We start from the raw sequence: 23,567 nt of genomic DNA, 5'->3' as shown, positions 1-23,567 counted from the left end.
TTTAGTCTTAGTTATGTCTTAGAAGACCAAAGTGATGATCTGATCGAAGAGAAGAAAGAGATTCCTTAATTTGAATCTCCAGAATAAAATAATAAAAATAATAGAAAATTGTGGAGAAGTCTATTTTCTTAATCTGGATATTAAATTTGTTTCTTTATTTTAAAACATATAGTAATTTTTTTTGGTATATTTAAAAAATATTAAACACTCTATTTAAAACTCTACTAATGCACTTTATTGTGTTTTAATTACTCTATTTCAAAATTTTTAAACTTACACATTAAAATGTATTTGATCAATTTATTCCTATCCTGCATTAGAATAATCATATTGGTTTAATATAATTATCTAGTGCACTATTTATTTATTATATTTATTACCATTTAATTATTTTCTCTTTTAATTCATGCATTTATTACTATTTAATTTGAGTTTCAAAATTTAGTGCACTATCATTGGAAGCTATTAACTAAATACTTAAACATATCAAGACTAGATGATGTGAACCTTATGTGCTTAGTATTCATTAATCAACACACATTTCATAAAATGGCTTCTTTTTATGATCATAGTGCTATTAAACCTTAAAAAATCCAATGGCTTATTTTTCAAGAATGTCAAAACCAGGTGACATAGTGGTTGACCACTTGAGTTGATTTTACCTATTGAACAACCCAATCCTAAACCCTCATCTATACCAAGTTCTCAAACTACCTCTAAGACTAATCACAAGAAATAGCTTCCTCTAATACTTAAGTTAAAATCCACAAGAAAATGGACTCTTATTCTCATTATAGGATTCTTAATGCCATATCTGATTCCTTTATGATGTTTACCTTGCCATCAAGACTGCAAAGATACTGTAGACTGTCCTAGAGATTGAGTATGGAGTAGATGTTTCCTGCTTAGACTAGTTCACCATATCCTAGATCTGAAAGTATGCTATGATGGATTCCAAACCTATTAGTGTCCATATCCATAAATTCTAAGATTTTCTCTAAATGCTGAATTGATTAGATGCAAATTCTTGAAGAGTTATGAGGTTCTAGCTTTAATGACTCTCTTCCTCCATCTTGTTCAAACTTATCGTGAGAGCTGTCATAAGCAAGGTGACTTGACCTTGGTAGGAGTTAGAAAACTCTATTCAAATCGAAGAAGAATACCGAGTTAAGCTCAAACACAAGTAGGAGTGTGGATCCAAGATCAAACTAATCGAATCCTATCCTAGACTATCAAATTAAGGCCAATTCAAACACCAAGGGAAGGACTTCAAAAGAAGAAATTTCAAAACTGATTAACATAGAATCCTTCTTTCAAACCTTCTTAAAATCAAAATCATCCAAACAAAAACCAATTAGCTTAGAAGTTGAAAGTGCATTTTTGCTTCTTGTGCAGTCGGAACAATCACACGGTGAAGGATTTCTACCATAAGAAAACTAAATTACTTAGGAAATGTGAAAGTACACCGAACGTTAACTGAACATTGTTGAAGGTGGTGCGGACTTTCTTTCAAGTCAAATAATTTAACTCCTATAATAAACTTCACCTATTCATCTTATGACTGGTGTCTTAATTTTGAAGTTAATGTTCATTTTTGTTTCAATCACTTTAGGTTCTCCACCTTTTAGGAATAATATGGCGGAGGTATAATTCTTGGGAATAACTCAACAACACAAGTGCAAGAAAAAAGATGAGTAGGCTTAAAGATGACTTTGGAAAAATCGTTGTCCTTCGTATCCAATGTTAAGAGATACTTGATCAGTAGATCCTCTAGTATCTAGGGATACAAAATTTTATTAGAATCCTAGGGGTACAAAATTTTATTAGAATCAAATAAACTTATATCACTCATATTACCAAGTTTCTAGAGAAAGACTTTGTATGAGAGAGCTTGTTCAAACTATGTACTTTCCAAAAATGTGAATAAAAATCCTTATGTTGTCGTCAATCATAGATCTTACAATATCTACCTTGGTAGACTTGATCATGTGAACTTTATTCAAATCCATCACATGATGAACTTAAATCCCATTCCTAAGGTGCATCTAGATAGAAAGTTAAATATAAAGTCTATATACAAGCGAGGAGTACCTCAAAACCTTTGAAGTCTGTACATAGAAGTTCAAGTCTTCTTGATGTAATGATATAACTCTACCAAGTCACCAACTTAGGGAGATAAACACTACTTTGGAATGTTTATCGATGATTCTCTTGATGATATTGCACATATCTCACAAACCTAAGGATGAAGTTCTAGACAAATTCAAAATCTTTAGAGTCGAAGAAGAAACCCAAATCAAGAAATCATTATAAGACTTAGGTCTAATCGAGGTGGTGAGTATACATCAAATACAATGATCCTATTCTGGCAAAACGTTGGATCAAATCATGAGGTTACTCCTCTTTATTCCCTTCAGTCCATGGTGTAGCTGTGAGATACGGGACTGAAGTCGGCAGCCCTCGCCAACTTCAGCCCCGATTCGATTTGAGAGGAACCGGAACAGAGGATCGCAATCCTCCGGGGGACAAATGGGGCAAGGGCGCCGCGGGTATCCCGCGGCACCCCTCCCAGTCCATCCGCGGCCAATTCACGGCCGCGGATCTTGCTTGACCGCCGCGAAAATCGCGACGGAGGGCCGTTACAATGGGGCTTTAAAACTCCATCTTTCCTTCCCCTAGGGCCACCGCCGAGCTCCCTCTTCTTCCTCTCCTCCCTCCTCCCTCTCCTTCCTCTGCCCTTGCCTCCCAAGTGGCTGGCGTGCCGCTGGATCCACCACCATCGCCACCCGTGTCTTCCCCTATTTTGGAGATTCGCATCCCTCGGTTCCGAGCGCCGCCGCCACCGCTTGACCGCCGGATCGAGCCTCCCCCGGCCGAGATCCGCCACTTCCGTCGACTGCCGGTAAGCCCTCTTCCCTTTGTGCTCTCCGATCTTAGCCGATGCATGCTTTCCTCCCTTGGTTTTGGCCCCATGAACCGAGACCATTCTCGGTTGCTTCTTCATGCCGGGAGCCGCAGCGGCCGCCGGCCCCCAGCCGCCTAAGCCAGCCACCCAGGCCGACCACCCCACCGTTTCCCCCTTCCTCTCTCAGTTTCCATCTCCCCTGTCCATGGGGAGTTTGGGGGAAGAAGGAGGCCCATCACGGGCCAAACTAGGCCCGTTGGGCTCTGTCCATTTCAGGCCCAACTTGGGCCCAGTCCAGCCCGGTTAGGCCCAATTTGGGTCTATTTGAAATCCGAACCTGAAATCCAGTTCAACTCTGAACTTGAACCCGAACCCGAATCCGAAACCCAATAGTATTATTTTTGATTTTCGCTTAGCTCTGAAATTTACAAAGAAATTAATTAAATGTTAACAGGTGAACCTGATCCGCCTGCCTGAAGTAGGAATTAAGCGAGAAGAGGTAAGTAACTTAATACTTCAAGTGTGATTTCTAAATTATTTGATAAACTGATTATGTTTTGACATATGTTTTGTATTCAGTAAAATTGGTCAGGCATGTTAAATTTTATTTAAAAATCATGTTATATGCTCTGAAATCCGTGAAATATAATTAGACAATTTCTGAAATATATATATATATATGCATTCTCAGCATGGCTATGATCTGTTTTGTTCTGTTCTGGCCCCGCCAATGGGTGATTAGAATAGTGGTTTCTGGACACCGTTGCCACCGGTGACTAACAATAGTGATTTTTGGCACTCTGTGCAACCCATGCCACTGGGTTACGTGGCCGTAGCCTATCATGTTGAGATTCTGGTATCAGAATTTTCGGAAAAATGATAATAAGTTTTGAAAATAGCAAAATAATGATATTTATGATTTATTCCAGACATTATCCTGTATTTTGATCTGATATGCTCTGACCCCACTTTGGGATATTTTGTTGCTTACTGAGCTAGTGTAGCTCATTATTTTATTTTCTCTATTTTTCAGATCCAGAGGCTTGATCGCACGGGATTGGAGAGTGCGTTAGATTTTCCGATGATTTTTTAGTTATTGGCATTTTAGTTAGTTTAGTTTGGACATTTGAATTATGTTAGCAAATATTATTTTGAAACTCTGTAAGACTGCTTTTGAACAATTTAAATAATTATGTCATCTTTAAATATTTGTGATTGCTTTGATATGATCTGCTGCCTTGCATGCCTGTGCGGTCCGCCGTGTGGGCGTGTGGCGTCTGCCACGCTCTGGGCTCGGGGCGTGACAGATTTGGTGGTATCAGAGCTTAGGTTTAAGATCACTAGGGATTGTAACTGAAACAATTATATTGAGCCTAAGTTTTAGGATTCCTAGGATCCGTCAGAAAGGTTGAGAGATGGGTAGGAACCAGATAAGGGGATAATGTTCATTTATTTTATTAACTATTTCGTATTATTTTGTTTGGATGATTTTATGACATTTATATTTTTACTGAATCAGAATGCCGCCTCGTCGTGTCCATAGCCTGAATCGGATGGTTAGGGGCTCTCGGGGAAGGGTCCCTGCTAATCAAGCGGATGAGGCTTCGCAAAGCTCAGGGCCCCAGGGTCAATCAACAATGACTCCGAAAGCTATCGCTGGAAATCAAACTCGGGTGCGCGAACTGATTGAGGAGGTCGTCGGATTAGTACGCCAACAGAGGCAACAACCTCAGCAACCAGTCCAGCAGGATGTTGCTCCTCCTGAGTAAAGAAGGAGTATAGCAGAATTCAAGAGAATGGCACCTTCGGCTTTTAAAGGCACCACTAGTCCTCAAGAGGCCGAAACCTGGGTAGATGAAATGGAGAAAGCCTTCAGGGCAATGGAGTGCACCGATGAAGAGAAGGTCAGATTTGCCACCTATATGCTCTAGGACCGAGCTCATCATTGGTGGATGTCTGTGGAGCGTACATTGGCACCCGAGCAGGAGGCACTTACCTGGCAGAGATTTCGCACAGCATTCTACTCCAAGTATTTTCCCTCTAGTCGCCTGAGGAAGCTAGAGAGGGAATTTCTCAATCTAAATCAAGGAACTATGACTGTGGATGAGTATGAGGCAGAGTTTGACAGGCTATCTCGGTTTGTTCCCACCCTCGTCATGGATGCAGAGTCCCGGATGAGGCAATTCGAAGAAGGATTGAAGCCTCACTTACATCGGAGTTTGGCTGCAGTACACTCGACAAACTACGATGATATGGTAGACAGGGCTAAGAATCTGAAAATTGTCTGGAAAGAAACATATGATACCAAAGATAGGAAACAAAAGAAGAGAAGCAGAGATTATGATGCTCGCAGTGGATAGAGTTCTAGCAAGACTGCAAAATCTTATAATCAATCTTGGCAATTAGGAAAGCAAGGATCTTTTGGAAAAACTATTCAGCAAGAGAAGCATAAGTGTGATGCATGTGGTGATATGCATAAGACTGAACATTGTAGACGATTATCCGGTGCTTGTTTCAGATGCGGCCAGCAGGGTCATAAGGTAGCCGAGTGTCCTCAACAGGACCTTCGATCAGTTCAGAGGCCTCAAACTACAAGAACCTCAGCAAGTACAAATTTCTCCTGCTCCGGCTCAGTCAGCTCAGCCTTCTTCTCCTAAGCAGCAGAAAGGAGGGAGACCGCGCACACAGGGTCGTATTCATGCACTGACTCAGCAGGATGCTCAGGCATCCAACACTGTGGTGTCAGGTACATTGCCAGTTGCTTCTGTTTATGCTCATACATTATTTGATTCTGGCGCTATGCATTCCTTTGTGTCATCTACATTTGTGCAAAAACATGACCTGCCTTGTGTGCAATTAGAGTATGATTTACATGTTAGCACTCTTGCCGGGAGCAGGATGATTGGTAACTAGGTCTGCAAGACTTGTCCTATTCAGATATTAGGTAGAGACTTGCCTGCTGATTTGATAGTTATAGATATGCATGACTTTGACATAATCCTCGGTATGGACTGGTTAGCATCACAATTTGCCACCACTAACTGCCATGAGAAACGAGTAAACTTTCAGATCCCCAGAGATACTGAATTCAGCTTCGTAGGTAGTGGTGCTTATACCTCCCCTCGAGTTGTCTCCGCTATGCAAATTAAGCGGCTGCTTAGAAAGGGGAGTATGGCGTATATTGCCACAGTGGTTGATACCAGACAATCATATCAAAGATTGGAAGATATTCGAGTAGTGAATGAATACCCTGATGTCTTTCTGGAAGACCTTTCTAGCTTGCCACCAGATAGAGAAATTGAATTTGCAATTGATTTGATTCCTGGTACCACACCAATCTCTATGACCTCCTATAGAATGGCTCCAGCTGAAATGAAAGAATTAAAGGAGCAGTTGCAGGATCTTCTTGATAAGGATTTCATCAGACCTAGTGTTTCACCTTAGGGAGCTCCAATCTTATTTGTAAAGAAGAAGGATGGTAGTATGAGATTATGTATTGATTATCGAGAGATAAATAAAGTAACAATAAAGAACAAGTATCCTCTACCAAGAATTGATGACTTATTTGATCAGTTAAAGGGTGCTCAAATATTCTCCAAAATTGATCTTCGTTGTGGGTACCATTAATTAAAGATAAGGGCTGAAGATGTGCCTAAAACTGCTTTTCATACTTGTTATGGGCACTATGAATTTTTGGTCATGCCTTTTGGACTGACAAATGCCCCTGCAGCTTTTATGGATATGATGAACAGGGTGTTCAGACCCTTTCTGGACAAATTTGTAGTAGTCTTTATTGTTGATATCTTGATCTATTCTGGAAGCCAGGCCGAGCACGAGCAGCATTTGAGGTTAGTACTGAAAACCCTAAGACAAGAGCAGTTGTATGATAAGTTGAAGAAAAGTGAATTCTGGCTAGACAGTGTGATGTTCCTAGGGCATGTAATATCTAAAGAGGGTATCTATGTGGATCCAAAGAAGATCGAGGCAGTGGTCAACTGGAGCAGACCCAACAGTGTTACTGAGATTCGCAGCTTCTTGGGCATAGCAGGATATTATAGACGATTTGTTGAGGATTTTTTCTCTATTGCTGCACCTTTGACTCGACTAACTCGTAAAGGAGTTAAGTTTGAGTGGTCAGATAAATGTGAACAGAGCTTCCAGGAGCTTAAGCAACGTTTGGTGTCCGCTCCCATCCTTACCCTTCTCTCTAGTGGCGAAGGTTATACCATCTACAGTGATGCCTCAAAGAAAGGATTGGGTTGTGTGCTGATGCAGAATGATAAGGTTATTGCATATGCTTCCTGACAATTAAAGTCATATGAGGAGAACTACCCCGTTCATGATCTGGAACTTGCTGCTGTTGTGTTTGCATTATAGATTTGGAGACATTATTTATATGGTGAACCTTGTAAGGTGTACACTGATCACAAAAGTTTGAAATACCTTTTTACCCAGAAGGAACTAAACATGAGACAGAGAAGATGGTTAGAGTTACTGAAGGATTAGGATTTGTCTATTCATTACCATCCGGAAAAAGCTAATGTGGTAGCAGATGCACTGAGCAGAAAATCCACTGGTAGTATTGCTGCCTTACTCACCTCTCAGAGGAGAATTCTGGAAGATCTGAGGAGAGCAAAAATTGAGATATGTTGGCATGACCTTGATGCACAATTGGCAAACCTACGTGTCCAACCTACCTTGATAGAGAGTGAGGATGATAGTGTTATTTTGATGATTAACAAGCAATTATCTAGAGTATGTTATAAGTTAAATCGATACTTCATTTATAAGTCTATTACTCTCAGTATATTTGTATAAATTGATACAGATACATTTCATTGTTTATATGAATGAATCTAACCTTGAGATGCAGCAAAGTATGGATTGAGTCGACCCAAAGGATGATTGAGTCGACCCCGGCACATCAAGAAAGCATTTGGCACACTTCTGCAAAAATGGCACAGATGAACAGTGAGTTGGGTCGACCCAAGGAAAGCATGAGTCGACCCAAACATCAAGATCCTCAAACAACTCAGAAAATGGTTCTCTGGATTTACTGAGAGGGTCGACCCAAGATAAAGTTGAGTCGACCCAAGCTTGAGTCGACCTAAACCCTGAGTGGGTCGACCCAAAGGCAAGACAGAACAGGTTCTCTGAAAACCCTGTTAGGGTCGACCCAAGAAGAAGTTGAGTCGACCCAACTGAACCTTGAGTCGACCCAAAGAAAGGTTGGGTCGACCCAAGTGAAGGAAGGCTGAATTGCAAGTTTCTGTGTTTCTGAGAGGGTCGACCCAAGGAAAGTTTGAGTCGACCCAAGTGAAAGTTGGGTCGACCCAAGGACAGGTTGAGCCGACCCAAACACGGGCAGAAGCATAACGGCTAGTTCTGCAGAAGTACTTTTTGTCCTTCCAACAGTGAGTAACGGCTAGTTTTTGAATTCTAACCATTGGGGCTTGTCCAATGGATGTAGGAAACTATTTAAAGTGGCACTATTCATCAGATAGAACATCTTTTCCAAAGAATATCAAAGAGTACACAAGAAAGAGAAAGTGCCCTAATCTTCTTCATCCAAGTGCTTCATTCAAGAATCAAAGGAAAGTGGTTGAGCAGATTCAAAGAGTCATCAAGAGCTCCATCCACCCTTAAGGAGAGAAGCATCCTTGACAAAGAAGAGAGAAGTCACATCAAGCGATAAATACTTTCTAAACTCTTCTTTGTTGATTATATTGTTTCATTTGCTCATTTAGGAGTTTAAATCTTCTTCCTTTATTTGTTAAACTATTTGTAAAGGTTGGTTGGTTAGCCCGCAAAACCAACGGAATAGGTTGATTGGTGAACCCGGAAAACCAATTGTAAAGGTTCGTTGGTGAGCCCGAAAAACCAACATAGGTTCGTTGGTGAGCCCGTAAAACCAACATAGGTTTTTGGTGAATCCGGAAAATCAAAGTGTAAAGGTTTTTGGATTGTGAGCCCGGAAAATAATCCAACTGTAATCCGCGGGATTATAGTGAATTCCCAAGGGGTCGCTTGGGGACTGGACGTAGGTGCTAAGGAGAGCACCGAACCACTATACTTCTTGTTGTTTGTATTGTGATTTGTTTAAGTTTACTAACTCATCATTTAACACAAGTAAGATAGTTAAAAGTAAAAGAAACCAATTCACCCCCCTCTTGGCTTGTCACCTTGGGCAACAAGTGGTATCAGAGCAAGGTGCTCCAATAGTACTCATTGATCTCACAATCAAGAGTTAAAGATCATGACAACCCAAGTGGGATGTTCTATGAGTGAGGGGCAATCCACAAATAGACCACCTCTATTTAATGGCACAAACTACATATATTAGAAAGCTAGGATGAGGATATTCATTTAAGCTTCAGATTATGAATTATGGTACATCATTACTAGAGGACCTCACACACCCACACTTAATATAGAGGGCACTATCATACCCAAACCAGAAATGGATTGGAATGAAAGTGATAGAAGATTGGCACAGTTAAATGCTAAAGCTATAAATGTACTTTATTGCTCATTAGATGTAAGTGAATTTAATAGAATATCTACTTGCATCTCTGCTAAAGAAATTTGGGACATACTTGAGGTCACTCATGAAGGGACCAATCAAGTTAAGGAGTCAAAGATAAACATATTAGTACACAAGTATGAATTATTTAAAATGGACTCTACTGAGTCCATAACTGATATGTTTACTCGTTTTACAGACATTATAAATGGGCTTAAGAGTTTAGGAAAGTCTTACACTAACTCTGAATTGGTGCGAAAAATTCTCAGGTCTCTACCAAGAATTTGGGAGGCCAAGGTAACCGCAATTCAAGAAGCTAAGGACCTCAACACACTGCAATTAGAGGAGCTTCTAGGATCACTCATGACCCATGAGTTGACAATGAGGCAAAATTCGGAAGATGAGGTTAAGAGAAGAAAGCCCATTGCCCTAAAGACTACCACCCCTAAACAACAAACTGAATCGGAAGATTCAGATGATGATGATGAATTTGATGAAGAAGGGATGGCTATGCTTGGAAGAAAATTCAGAAAATTTATGAGAGGTAAGAATAGATTTTATAGAAAGAAACCCTTCCTCAAAGGTAGCTCAAGCAAAGAAAAGGGTAAGGACAAAGAAAAGAAAAAAGAAACTCCTATTTGCTATGAGTGTAACAAATTCGGGCATTATAAGATAGATTGCCCAGATTTGAAATGGATGGCAAGAAAACTGAAAAAGAAGAACTTTATGGCTGAATGGAGTGAAAGTGAGGAGTCAAGTTCGGAAGAGGAAGATCATCAAGAGACGGCCCAAATGTGTCATATGGCCAATGACGATGAGGTAGATTCTGAACTTGACTGTGATTTTACTGTTGATGAATTGCATGATGCATTCTTAGAACTCATGGAAGAACATAAGAAACTAATCAATAAAAATAAAATTCTAAAAAAAGAAAATCAATCTCTTATCCAAGATAAGTTAAAACTGTCTCATAACTATGAAACATTAAGTAGAAAACTTACAAATGAAACCAAGAATCTAATTGCTGAAAACATCAAGTTAAAAGAAGATGCTGAAAAATATAAATCCTTGGTAGATAAATTTACACTTAGCTCTACCAAATTAAATATGATTCTTGATAGTCAAAAAGCTGTATACGATAAGGTTGGATTAGGATATAAAACAAATAGGAAACAAAAATTCTTAAAGAACATTTTTGTAAAAGCTAAAAGTGAAAATATTACTTGTCATTGCTGCAATAAATTAGGACATAGAGCATATGAATATAACTATAGAAAGTCCAGTCAAAACAAATTAAGTAATAATCAAAAGATTAAATTCAAGAAAGTTTGGGTTCCAAAAGGAACATCAAGTACTAACCCTAAAGGACCCAACATAGTTTGGGTACCTAAAGCTCTTTTTTGATCTTGATTGCAGGGGTGTCTTGCAGCTGATAAAGTGGAAAAACGATGGTATCTAGATAGAGGCTGTTCAAGACACATGACCTGTGACGTAGATCAATTTGTCACCTTGGAATCAAAGAAGGGTGGAGTAGTAACCTATGGAGATAATGGTAAAGGGCATATCATTGGAAAGGATAAAATTTTTATTACTCCATCTATTTTTATAGAAAATATCTTATTAGTTAAGGGATTGAAATATAATCTGCTTAGCATAAGTCAATTTTGTGATAAAGGGTTTAAAGTCACATTTGAAGCATCTGTATGCATAATCACAAATCCTAAAGATAATAGCATTGTACTTGTAGGACAAAGGCAAAGAAATATTTACTTGGTAGATCTTCATGATTGAGGCAAGAAAAATGAATTATGCTTAATTACTAATGAAGAAAAGAAAAATGAAACAAGTTGGCTTTGGCATCGTAGACTAGGACATGCTAGTATGGAATTAATCTCAAAACTAGTCAAGAAGGAATTAATAAAGGATGTGCCAAAATTGATTTTTGAAAAGGACAAAATCTGTGGACCATGTTCATTGGGAAAACAAACTAAATCATCTTTCAAATCAAAGAATATAGTATTAACAACTAGGCCTTTTGAACTCATACACATGGATTTATTTGGACCCACTAGAACTGCGAGTCTAGGAGGGAAGAAGTATGGACTAGTTATTGTTGATGATTTTTCAAGATATACATGGGTTTCATTTTTGGCACATAAGAATGAAACATTTTCAGAATTCTTGAAACTATATAATAATATCATAAATGAAAAGAAACTCACCTTAGTAGCAATTCGAAGTGATCATGGTACTGAATTTGAAAATCAACATTTTGAAGAATTTTGTACTAAAAATGGTATTTCACATCAATTTTCAGCACCTAGAACGCCTCAACAAAATGGGGTTATTGAAAGAAAAAATAGGACATTGGCAGAAATGGCACGCACGATGTTGTGTGAGTCAAATCTTCCAAAGTACTTTTGGGCTGAAGCTATAAGCACTGCTTGCCATATTCTAAATCGAGTTTTAATACAACCAATAACCAAGAAAACTCCTTATGAACTTTGGAAGAATAAGAAACCAACTGCTAAATATCTTAAAGTATTTGGATGTAGATGTTTCATCTTAAACAATGGCAAGGAGGATCTAAGTAAATTTGATGCCAAGTCAGATGAAGGTATCTTCTTAGGATACTCCACATCTAGCAGGGCATACAGAGTATTCAATAAAAGAACTCTAGTAGTGGAAGAGTCAGTCAATATTATATTTGATGAGTCTGATAGTGAGTCTGCTAGGAAAGAAAATATTGTTGATGATGATACAGGAATTATCGACTTTGAAAAGTTGAATATTGATGACGTGCCAATTCAAGATAAGGGAGATGATTGCGTGCCACCACAATCCCAAAGCTTGCCAAAGGAATGGAGGTATGCATATGGATACCCTAAAGACTTAATCATTAGTGATCCATCTCAAGGGGTAAGAACTCGATCATCTCTTAGAAACTTAAATGATTATCTTGCTTTTGTTTCACAATTAGAACCTAAGACTTATGAAGAAGCTGAAAAAGATACTAATTGGATAAATGCCATGCAAGATGAATTAAATCAATTCAAAAGAAGTAATATATGGACATTAACTGAAAGACCAAAGCATAACTCAGTAATTGGAACAAAATGGATATTTAGAAATAAATTAGATGAAAATGGGTTAGTTATAAGAAATAAGGCTAGACTTGTAGCTAAGGGATACAATCAAGAAGAAGGAATAGATTTTGATAAAACATTTGCTCCTGTAGCAAGATTAGAGGCTATTAGATTACTTCTAGCATTTGCATGTTTCATGGATTTCAAATTGTATCAAATGGATGTAAAAAGTGCATTCTTAAATGGTTTAATAGAGGAGGAAGTATATGTAGAGCAACCTCCTGGTTTTGAGAATCATGAATTGTCAAATCATGTGTTTAGACTACATAAGGCATTATATGGATTAAAGCAAGCACCTAGGGCTTGGTATGATCGATTAAGCAAATTTCTGCTTAATAATGACTTTAGTAGAGGAAATGTAAATAAAACACTATTTCTCAAAAGAAAGGACAAAAATCTATTAGTGGTACAAATATATGTAGATGACATAATCTTTGGTGCCACAAATGATACTCTTTGCAAAGAATTTGCTGATTTAATGCATGGAGAATTCGAAATGAGTTTGATGGAAGAACTAAGTTTCTTTCTAGGATTACAAATCAAACAAACTAAAGAAGGAATCTTCATTCATCAAACTAAGTATACAAAGGAAATACTAAAGAAGTTTGGAAATGAAAATCATAAGGGAGTAGGCACTCCAATGAATCCCACTAGTAAGCTAGACAAAGATGAAAAAGGGAAGAGTATTGATATTAAGCTTTATAGAGGACTAATTGGATCCTTGCTCTACCTTACAGCTAGTAGACCAGACATCGTATTTAGTGTAGGAATATGTGCTAGATACCAATCAGATCCTAAGGAATCACATCTAAGTGCTGTTAAAAGAATCCTTAGATATTTAAGAGGAACTACAAATATTGGATTATGGTACTCTAGAGACTCTTGTCTAGATTTGCTTGCATACTCAGATGCTGATTTTGCTGGATGCAAATTAGATAAGAAAAGCACAAGTGGCACATGTCAATTCTTAGGAAACAACTTAGTATCATGGTTTAGCAAAAAGCAGAATTCAGTGGCACTGTCAACAGCTGAAGCTGAATATATAGCTGCTGGTAGTTGTTGTGCTCAAGTACTATGGCTTAAGCAACAACTAGAGGACTATGGAGTTAAGCTAGATAATATTCCTATTAAGTGTGATAATACTAGTGCCATCAATCTTACTAAAAATCCGGTTCAGCATTCTAAAGCCAAACACATAGAAATACAATATCATTTTATTAGGGATCATGTGCAAAATGGAAACATATGTATTGAGCATATATGCACTGAAAAACAATTAGCCGACATATTCACAAAATCATTGAGTGAAGATAGATTCTGCACGCTAAGGAGGGAATTAGGCATATGTGATCCTTTTTATTGAAGAAATATAAAAGGGAGCAAGTAGTCTCATGATACATTCCTCCAATTTCTAAAAATCCATGAAACATGAGTCAAACTTGTCATCTATAGATTCCTTACTCATGTATCATTGTCCCAGAAAGAATTTATAAGGATTGGAAGCAAGAAAAATTTTTAGAAGCAAAAAGGAGGAGAAAAGAAAAATTCTGCACTTGGGTCGACCCAACCCAGAATAGGGTCGACCCAACGTTGAGTCGACCCAACGTAGGGACCCTACTGTTAAAAAGGGGACCCGAAAGCTCTATTAGGGCACTGTTTGCCCTTGTCCTCTTCTGAATACTCTATTCCCCACTCTCCAAACTCCTCCAAACATCTCCAAACAGTAGATTACCTTAAGATCTTGGAGAAATGGGACCCAAAAGAGCCGTAGCCAAGAGATCCGGAAGAGTCTCACGGATCCAACGTGAGGAAAGGTAACCTACGGAGCCATCTACAGTGTCTCCACAATGTGAGGCACGTGCAGAGCCACCTCCTCCTCCTTCCCCCTCAGTAATACTTGCAAGATTTGCGGGGAGACCAGTTACAACGGGGAGAAGGATCCACTCCGAGTTCTTTGATCAAGAAGGGTTTCGTTTGAGGGAATGGATCCAAAGGCAAGGTTGGGAGTATCTTTGCTCCCTAGATGTGATGATCTACCCCGGATTAGTTCGGGAGTTCTATGCCTTCCTCAAAACTGGAAAGTGAACGGGCAGTGGGTTCATACTGGAGCAGGGATTCAGGGTGAGGGACCAGAGGGTGATGCACCAGATATTGGAGACCATATCCCTGAGGATGAGGAGCATATGGATCATCCTACTGCACCTTCGGAGGCTGGACCATCGTCATCTGTTCCTCCGAGAGACACAGATGAGTTCTGGAGTAGGATGACTGAGCTTGTGTCAGCTCAGGCGAGGACTATCACAGACGGACTGACGAGCAGATTAGACAGTATGTCAGCTCAGGCGAAGACTATTACTGATGGGCTGACGAGCCGATTGGACATCATGTCTGCTGAGATCAGTGAGCTGAGGCAGCAGATAGGAGCACTCCGGAGAGAGAGAGACCCATGGACCATCTGTGCCACAGGCTGCTGAGTCAGAGATTTCGGCACAGAGTCATCCAGCTCGTCGTGCTCCATGCCAGACACAGTCTCACCAGGCTCCACCTCCCCTCGCCACGTACACTAGGAGGATAAGGACTAGATCCCAGCCATTAGATACTCCCTAGGCTGATATTAGCATTTCTGTTTAGAGCCTAGGCTAGATATCTAGTTCTCATATGTATTTTGTGTTTATCATGTATCTTTAAACTTTGACTGAGGAACATTGTATTTGCTTTTGTTTTTGACATGAATGTACTAAAATGTTTCTATTTTGATCAATGAAGTTTGAATGTTTGTTATTTTTTTTTTGTGTCTTTTCCCATGCACCTATTTGATGATAACAAAAAGGGGGAGAAGTAAAGAAAGAGTAATAGGGGGAGAAGTAAAGATAGAGCAATAAGAGGAGAAGTAAAGAAAGAAAGAGAAATAACTTGTAAAACAAATTGAAAATCATATACATCCAAGGGGGAGCAATTTGTAACAATGAAAATGATCAAATCAAATATTTCTATCAAATTTCAGAATTTGGCACATAGAATTTCAGAATTTGGCACGCACCTTTCACACCTCGATACATAACCTGAAACTCATGTTTTAACTCAAATTTTTGGAGTTTCATCTTTAAAGAATTATAAATGAAAGGGGGAGCAATTCAAAAAGTCAAATTGGCAACATTTGAATGATATAGGGGGAGACTTCACTCTTATATTTTGAAAAGCTGAATTTCAGCAAGTTAAGCCCTTTTAAAACTAATTTTAAGATAAGTATCAATAGGCTCATACTCTTTATTTTGTAATCATCAAAAAGGGGGAGATTGAGGATGATAGTGTTATTTTGATGATTAACAAGCAATTATCTAGAGTATGTTATAAGTTAAATCGATACTTCATTTATAAGTCTATTACTCTCAGTATATTTGTATAAATTGATATAGATACATTTCATTATTTATATGAATGAATCTAACCTTGAGATGCAGCAAAGTGTAGATTGAGTCGACCCAAAGGATGATTGGGTCGACCCCGGCACATCAAGAAAGCATTTGGCACACTTCTGCAAAAATGGCACAGATGAACAGTGAGTTGGGTCGACCCAAGGAAAGCATGAGTCGACCCAAACATCAAGATCCTCAAACAACTCAGAAAATGGTTCTCTGGATTTACTGAGAGGGTCGACCCAAGATAAAGTTGAGTCGACCCAAGCTTGAGTCGACCCAAACCCTGAGTGGGTCAACCCAAAGGCAAGACAGAACAGAAGACAGAAAAGGTTCTCTGGAAACCCTGTTAGGGTCGACCCAAGAAGAAGTTGAGTCGACCCAACTGAACCTTGAGTCGACCCAAAGAAAGGTTGGGTCGACCCAAGTGAAGGAAGGCTGAATTGCAAGTTTCTGTGTTTCTGAGAGGGTCGACCCAAGGAAAGTTTGAGTCGACCCAAGTGAAAGTTGGGTCGACCCAAGGACAGGTTGAGCCGACCCAAACACGGACAGAAGCATAACGGCTAGTTCTGCAGAAGTACTTTTTGTCCTTCCAACAGTGAGTAACGGCTAGTTTTTGAATTCTAACCATTGGGGCTTGTCCAATGGATGTAGGAAACTATTTAAAGTGATACTATTCATCAGATAGAACATCTTTTTCAAAGAATATCAAAGAGTACACAAGAAAGAGAAAGTGCCCTAATCTTCTTCATCCAAGTGCTTCATTCAAGAATCAAAGGAAAGTGGTTGAGCAGATTCAAAGAGTCATCAAGAGCTCCATCCACCCTTAAAGAGAGAAGCATCCTTGACAAAGAAGAGAGAAGTCACATCAAGCGATAAATACTTTCTAAACTCTTCTTTGTTGATTATATTGTTTCATTTGCTCATCTAGGAGTTTAAATCTTCTTCCTTTATTTGTTAAACTACTTGTAAAGGTTGGTTGGTTAGCCCGCAAAACCAAAGGAATAGGTTGATTGGTGAACCCAGAAAATCAATTGTAAAGGTTCGTTGGTGAGCCCGAAAAACCAACATAGGTTTTTGGTGAACCCGGAAAACCAAAGTGTAAAGGTTTTTGGATTGTGAGCCCGGAAAACAATCCAACTGTAATCCGCGGGATTATAGTGAATTTCCAAGGGGTTGCTTGGGGAGTGGACGTAGGTGCTAAGGAGAGCACCGAACCACTATACTTCTTGTTGTTTGTATTGTGATTTGTTTAAGTTTACTAACTCATTATTTAACACAAATAAGATAGTTAAAAGTAAAAGAAACCAATTCACCCCCCCCCCCCCCCTCTTGGCTTGTCACCTTGGGCAACAGAGAGGATCAGGATTGCTCAAGCAGATAACCCTCAGTTGCAAAAGCTTAGAAGTGATATTGAATCAAGTTCTCAATCAGAATTCAGACTTCATGAGGATGGATCATTGAGATACAGGAACAGAATGTGTATTCCAAATGACTCCGATTTAAAGAATGAAATTATAAGGGAAGCTCATAATACTGGATATACAGTGCATCCTGGGGGTACTAAGATGTATAAGGATTTGAAAAGTACATTTTGGTGGAATATATGAAGAGAGAAATTGCACAACTTGTGGCTCGGTGTTTGACATGTCAGCAAGTTAAAGCAAAGCATCAAAGACCGGCAGGGTTGTTGCAGCCCCTACCACTTCCTGAATGGAAGTGGGAACACATCACTATGGACTTCGTCTCCGGGTTGCCTCGCACTCCTAAAGGTTATGATGCTATATGGGTGATTGTGGATAGATTGACAAAGTCGGCACATTTTTTGGCATTCAAAGTAGGAATGACCTTGGAAAAGTTTGCAGAGCTCTACATTGAACAAATAGTGAGGTTGCATAGAGTACCCGTATCCATTGTTTCCGATAGGGACTCGCGGTTTGTATCTCACTTTTGGGGTAGTTTGCATAAAGCCTTGGGGACCACTCTGAGCTTCAGCACAGCTTTCCACCCTCAGACTGATGGCCAATCAGAAAGAACCATTCAGACCTTGGAAGAGCTAAGAGCTTGTGTAATGGATATGAAAGATTCCTGGGACCGTCACTTGCCTTTGGTTGAGTTTGCATATAATAACAGTTACCAGGCAAGTATTCAAATGGCACTTTATGAGGCTCTATATGGAAAAAAGTGTAGATCACCTATCTATTGGGATGATGTTGGTGAAAGAAAACTATGGGCCCCGAGATTGTGCAGCAAACAATAGAGAAGATCCAGCTAATCAGGGAACGCCTCCGGATAGCTCAAAACAAACAGAAAAGTTATGCAGATAATAGAATAAGGAAATTGGAATTTTAGGTCGGAGATCATGTGTTTCTGAAAGTGTCTCCTACTAAAAGGGTGATGCGATTTGGAATACGCGGAAAACTCAGTCCACGTTATGTGGGCCCCTTTGAAATTTTGGAAAGAGTAGGAGCTGTGGCATACAAATTGGCACTCCCACCTTCACTGTCTGGAGTTCACAATGTTTTTCATGTTTCTATGTTGAGAAAGTATATTCCAGATATGAGCCATGTGATTAAAGTGGCTCCCCTGCAGCTTAGAGAAGATTTGACATATCCTGAGCAGCCTGTACGTGTGGTTGATAGAAAAGAACAAGTGTTGAGGAGGTGCACGATTCCTTATGTTAAGATCCAGTGGAGCAATCACTCAAAACGAGAGGCTACGTGGAAGCTGGAGGATGAGATGAAGGAAAAATATCCGGACCTTTTTGCCAGCTAAGGTATGTTAAATTTCGAGGACGAAATTTTTTTTATGAGGGAAGAATGTGAGATACGGGGCTGAAGTCGGCAGCCCTCACTGACTTCAGCCCTGATTCGATTCGGGAGGAACCGGAACGGAGGATCGCAATCGCGATCCTCTCCGGCTCCTCCGGGGGACAAACGGGGCAAGGGCGCCGCGGGTATCCCGCGACACCCCTCCCAGTCCATCCGCAGCCAATTCACGGCCGCAGATCTCGCTTGACCGCCGCGAAAATCGCGGCGGAGGGCCGTTACAATGGGGCTTTAAAACTCCATCTTTCCTTCCCCTAGGGCCACCGCCGAGCTCCCTCTTCTTCCTCTCCTCCCTCCTCCCTCTCCTTCCTCTGCCTTTGCCTCCCAAGTGGCTGGCATGCCGCCGGATCTACCACCATCACCACCCGTGCCTTCCCCTGTTTTGGAGATTTGCATCCCTCGGTTCTGAGCGCCGCCGCCACCGCTTGACCGCCGGATCGAGCCTCCCCCAGCCGAGATCCGCCACTTTCGTCGACTGCCGGTAAGCTCTCTTCCCTTTGTGCTCTCCGATCTTAGCCGATGCATGCTTTCCTCCCTTGGTTTTGGCCCCATGAACCAAGACCATTCTCGGTTGCTTCTTCACGCCGGGAGCCGCAGCGGCTGCCGGCTGCCACCGTGATCGGCTGGCCGTCGATCGGGCGACGGCCCCCAGCCGCCTAGGCCGGCCACCCAGGCCGACCACCCCACAGTTTCCCTCTTCCTCTCTCAGTTTCTATTTCCCCTGTCCATGGGGAGTTTGGGGGAAGAAGGAGGCCCATCATGGGCCAAACTAGGCCCGTTGGGCCCTGTCCATTTCAGGCCCAACTTGGGCCCAGTCCAGCCCGGTTAGGCCCAATTTGGATCTATTTGAAATCCGAACCCGAAATCCAGTTCAACTCCGAACTTGAACCCGAAACCCGATAGTATTATTTTTGATTTTCGCTTAGCTATGAAATTTACAAAGAAATTAATTAAATGTTAACAGGTGAACCTGATCCGCCTGCCTGAAGTAGGAATTAAGCGAGAAGAGGTAAGTAGCTTAATACTTCAAGTGTGATTTCTAAATTATTTGATAAACTGATTATGTTTTGACATATATTTTGTATTCAGTAAAATGGGTCAGGCATGTTAAATTTTATTTGAAAATCATGTTATATGCTCTGAAATCCGTAAAATATAATTGGACAATTTTTGAAATATATTTTTATATATATATGAATTTTCAGCATGGCTATCAGAGTTACGTGTCCGTAGCCTATCATGAAATATATTTGAAATCATGCCACTGGGTTACGTGTCCGTAGCCTATCATGTTGAGATTCTAGTATCAGAGTTTTCGAAAAAATGATATTAAGTTTTGAAAACAGCAAAACAATGATATTTATGATTTATTCTAGATATTATCCTCTATTTTGATCTGATATGCTCTGACCCCACTTTGGGGTATTTTGTTGCTTACTGGGCTAGTGTAACTCATTATTTTATTTTCTCTATTTTTCAGATCCAGAGGCTTGATCGCACGGGATTGGGGAGTGCGTTAGATTTTTCGATGATTTTTCAGTTATTGGCATTTTAGTTTGCTTAGTTTGGACATTTGAATTATGTCAGCAAATGTTATTTTGAAACTCTGTAAGACTGCTTTTGAACAATTTAAATAATTATGTCATCTTTAAATATTTGTGATTGCGATATGATCTGCTGCCTTGCATGCTTGTGCGGTCCGCCGTGTGGGCGTGTGGCGTCTGCTGCGCTCCGGGCTTGGGGCGTGACAGTAGCCAAATAGAAAAACTAAACCTTAATGGACATGATTAATTTAATATTAGTTAATTCTGGATATCGAACACTTGTGGGGGATGCCCTATTATTAGTCTATTATATCCTAAATAAGGTACCTTTTGAAGATAATGCTAAAGCATCTTTGAACTCTGAAAAGGAAGAACTCCAAGGTTAGATTATCTCAGAGTGTGGGGGTGCCTAGCTTAGGTTGGTACATCTGAATCTAAAAGAAAAAAGATAGGACCCAAAACTATAAATGCCATTTCTATAAGGTATTTCTTTAATTGTAACACCAATAGGTTACTTGTGACAAATACAGTGATAGTGACATCTCAGATAATACTTTTATTGAGGTTAGAGATGTAACTTACTTTGAAAATATTTTTTTCTTTAGAAACCAAGTTTCTGATCCAATATCATCTAAATCATCCACTTCTTATAACTTAATCCTGTTGAAATTGAGTCTCCCCATGAATCAAAAAAGAGTAAAAGGCCTAGATCTGATAGTAGACATGTTGGACTTGGAAGAGGCACAAGGGTGGGGAAAGACCTTGATTAGGGATTCTCCACTTTCCTTATTGATGGTGAACCTTCTACCTTTTTAGAGATGAAGTCTTCGGTTGATGCTCCTTTTCGAAAGGAAGAGTTCAACTTAGTCATTCAAAACCCAACCTACATTCTAACCTATCTATGACTCGAAAGTAAGTAATTAGGTTGCAAGTGGATATTCCAAAAGTAACTTAGACCTTATGATTCTATAGAAAAATATAAGATTAGGCTAGTAGCTAAGGAATATAACCCGAAGAACAACCTAAACTACTTTGACACCTATTTTTCTATAATTAGAATTACAATTCTTATAATCCTTTTGCCTATTGCTTCCATCTATAAACTAATCATTCATCAAATTGATGTGAAGATTCCATTTTCTAAACAAAAATTTAGAAGACGAGATACCCATGGAATAATCTAAAAGATTTGTTGTAGAGGGACAAAAGAATAAGGTGTGCAAACTTGTTAATTTCCTATATGGTTCGAACATGCTCCCAAATAATGGCATGAAAAAATTGATAAGACCATCCTATCTTTTAATTTTATTATAAATGATCATGATAAATGTATATTTTCGAAGTTCATGGATAGTGACTATGCGATCATTTGCTTGTACATCATTGATACTATGATAGTTGGAATATCTATTAAAATCATATTCGAGATCAAGTCTTTTTATCAAACAATTTGATATGAAAGATCTAGATGAAGGCAATGTAGTCATAAGGATAAAGTTAATGAAATCTCTTAAGAAGGGCAGCTCTCGCCCTTTCTCATTCTATCAATAAATTGATTAAAAAATTTGTTTTTTTCAATTGAAAACCAATTCCCACTCGATATGATACTAGTGTACATCTTATGAAGAACTTAAGTGAATTTGTTTATCAAACTAGATATTCTCAAATCATTAGATCTCCACTATATGTGGCAAATAGGAGAGGACTAGATATTACCTATATTTTAGGATGATTAAATAGATATACTCATAACCAATTTCAATCTCATTTGACCTTTTTAGAAATAGTATTTGGATATCTTAAGGGACCTTTCATCTTTATCTTCTCTACACTAGATACCCTGAGGTAGTTAACGTTTATAGTGATGCAACCTAGATCATAATTTCTTAGATCACTTTGTTTCTTCTTGGTGGTGCTTCTATAGCTTAAGGATATTTTAGACGAACGATTATATCTTGGAGCAGCATGGAGACCGAGTTCATTGCTCTAGATATTACCTAGTTAAAGGTAGAGTGGATAAAAAATCATATAGTTTAACTTTCTTTGGTACCAAAATTAGTTTCAACCACATCAATTCATTATGACAAGGCCATAATTGAATTGATAGATCAAATAAACAGATTTTTAAACTTTAAGTAAATTTTTAAAATTCTAAATGCAAGTAAATTTTTAAAATTCAAGTAATCACCAACTGACAGGCCATAATTCAAGTAACCGCCAATACAAATATGTTAAACAAAAAAGCAAACAAATTTTTAAAATTCTAATTGCGACATACCGTCCAGGATGATAGGTTTCATAATGTGTCAAATCCTTCAGAACTTATTTCCCAAGTCCAAAAGATGGCACGCCTCCTAATATCACAACCACTAAGCTGCAAAAGAAAAAAAAACCCCACCATGTTCTTTATCTATCAGCGAGGAAGTGGACACAAATAGCCCAAGTAGTATGAGAAATGCCACAAAACATTGATCATGTATAAGAGTCAATTAACAAGATATGAGGGAGATCCTGTCCCTTCAACACATAAATGTTAGGACAACCAAGAAAATGAGTTCACAGCCAAAAAAAAAACCAAGAAAATGAATAAGGTAATGTTTCAATAGAACTTACAATTCCAAAAGAAATTATTATCCTCAACCCTGCTTGCCCATAAAATGTTTTACATAATAATCAGTTATATAATAATCATCATCAGTTATATAATAAAATGCTTTACAAAATAATCATCTTATTTTCTAAACTTTATAATCTAATATCCTATAAATGAAGAAAGATGAGCTTTTGAAAGATATTATGGCAGAAATAGTTACGAAGAAAATAATAAGGAAAATACACTATGTGGAAACTTTAATACCTTTACAAAATATTTGATGTAAACTATGATTTTCTCCCTTTTTTTGTATTTGCAAGGAGCAAAATTAATTAGCTAGAATGTCTAGTTATATCACTCTATCTATCATGTAAAATGAAGTCTCCCGTTTCTTCACCTTTACCATATCCTAGGAAATTCATTTAAATATTTTTTTGATACAGTAACTGAATAATGCATGGAGACTTATATCCCAAATGCATGCCACATTGGTAATATACAGAAATGTTCCACTTAGGTGTTAAAAAGGACAAAATCCTGCATTACTCATGCATCACATGACTAGCATGCAGCTGAGATAAACTTAGAAATGGGAAAAGAAAAAGATACAAC

The 23,567-nt window shown here is 38.9% G+C and overlaps 1 protein-coding gene across 1 annotated transcript in view; it reads right to left on the bottom strand.

The window, feature by feature from the left end:
• The window catches only part of LOC120112234 (uncharacterized), a 56,266-nt gene that overhangs the window by 20,792 nt on the left and 11,907 nt on the right, over nt 1-23,567 (bottom strand). The window contains exon 3 of the mRNA XM_089929340.1: nt 22,641-22,736. Within this exon, the coding sequence (XP_089785466.1) occupies nt 22,641-22,662 (22 nt within the window). The 5' untranslated portion in view covers nt 22,663-22,736. The remainder of the gene's footprint in view (nt 1-22,640; nt 22,737-23,567) is intronic.

Source organism: Phoenix dactylifera, chromosome 2 (genome assembly GCF_051530095.1).
Source record: "Phoenix dactylifera cultivar Ajwa chromosome 2, Ajwa_hap1_PhDact_Kaust_v1.1, whole genome shotgun sequence".
Lineage (NCBI taxonomy): Eukaryota > Viridiplantae > Streptophyta > Magnoliopsida > Arecales > Arecaceae > Phoenix > Phoenix dactylifera.
Note: the sequence above shows the minus strand (reverse complement) of the source record. Positions and strands in the feature narration are given on the sequence as shown.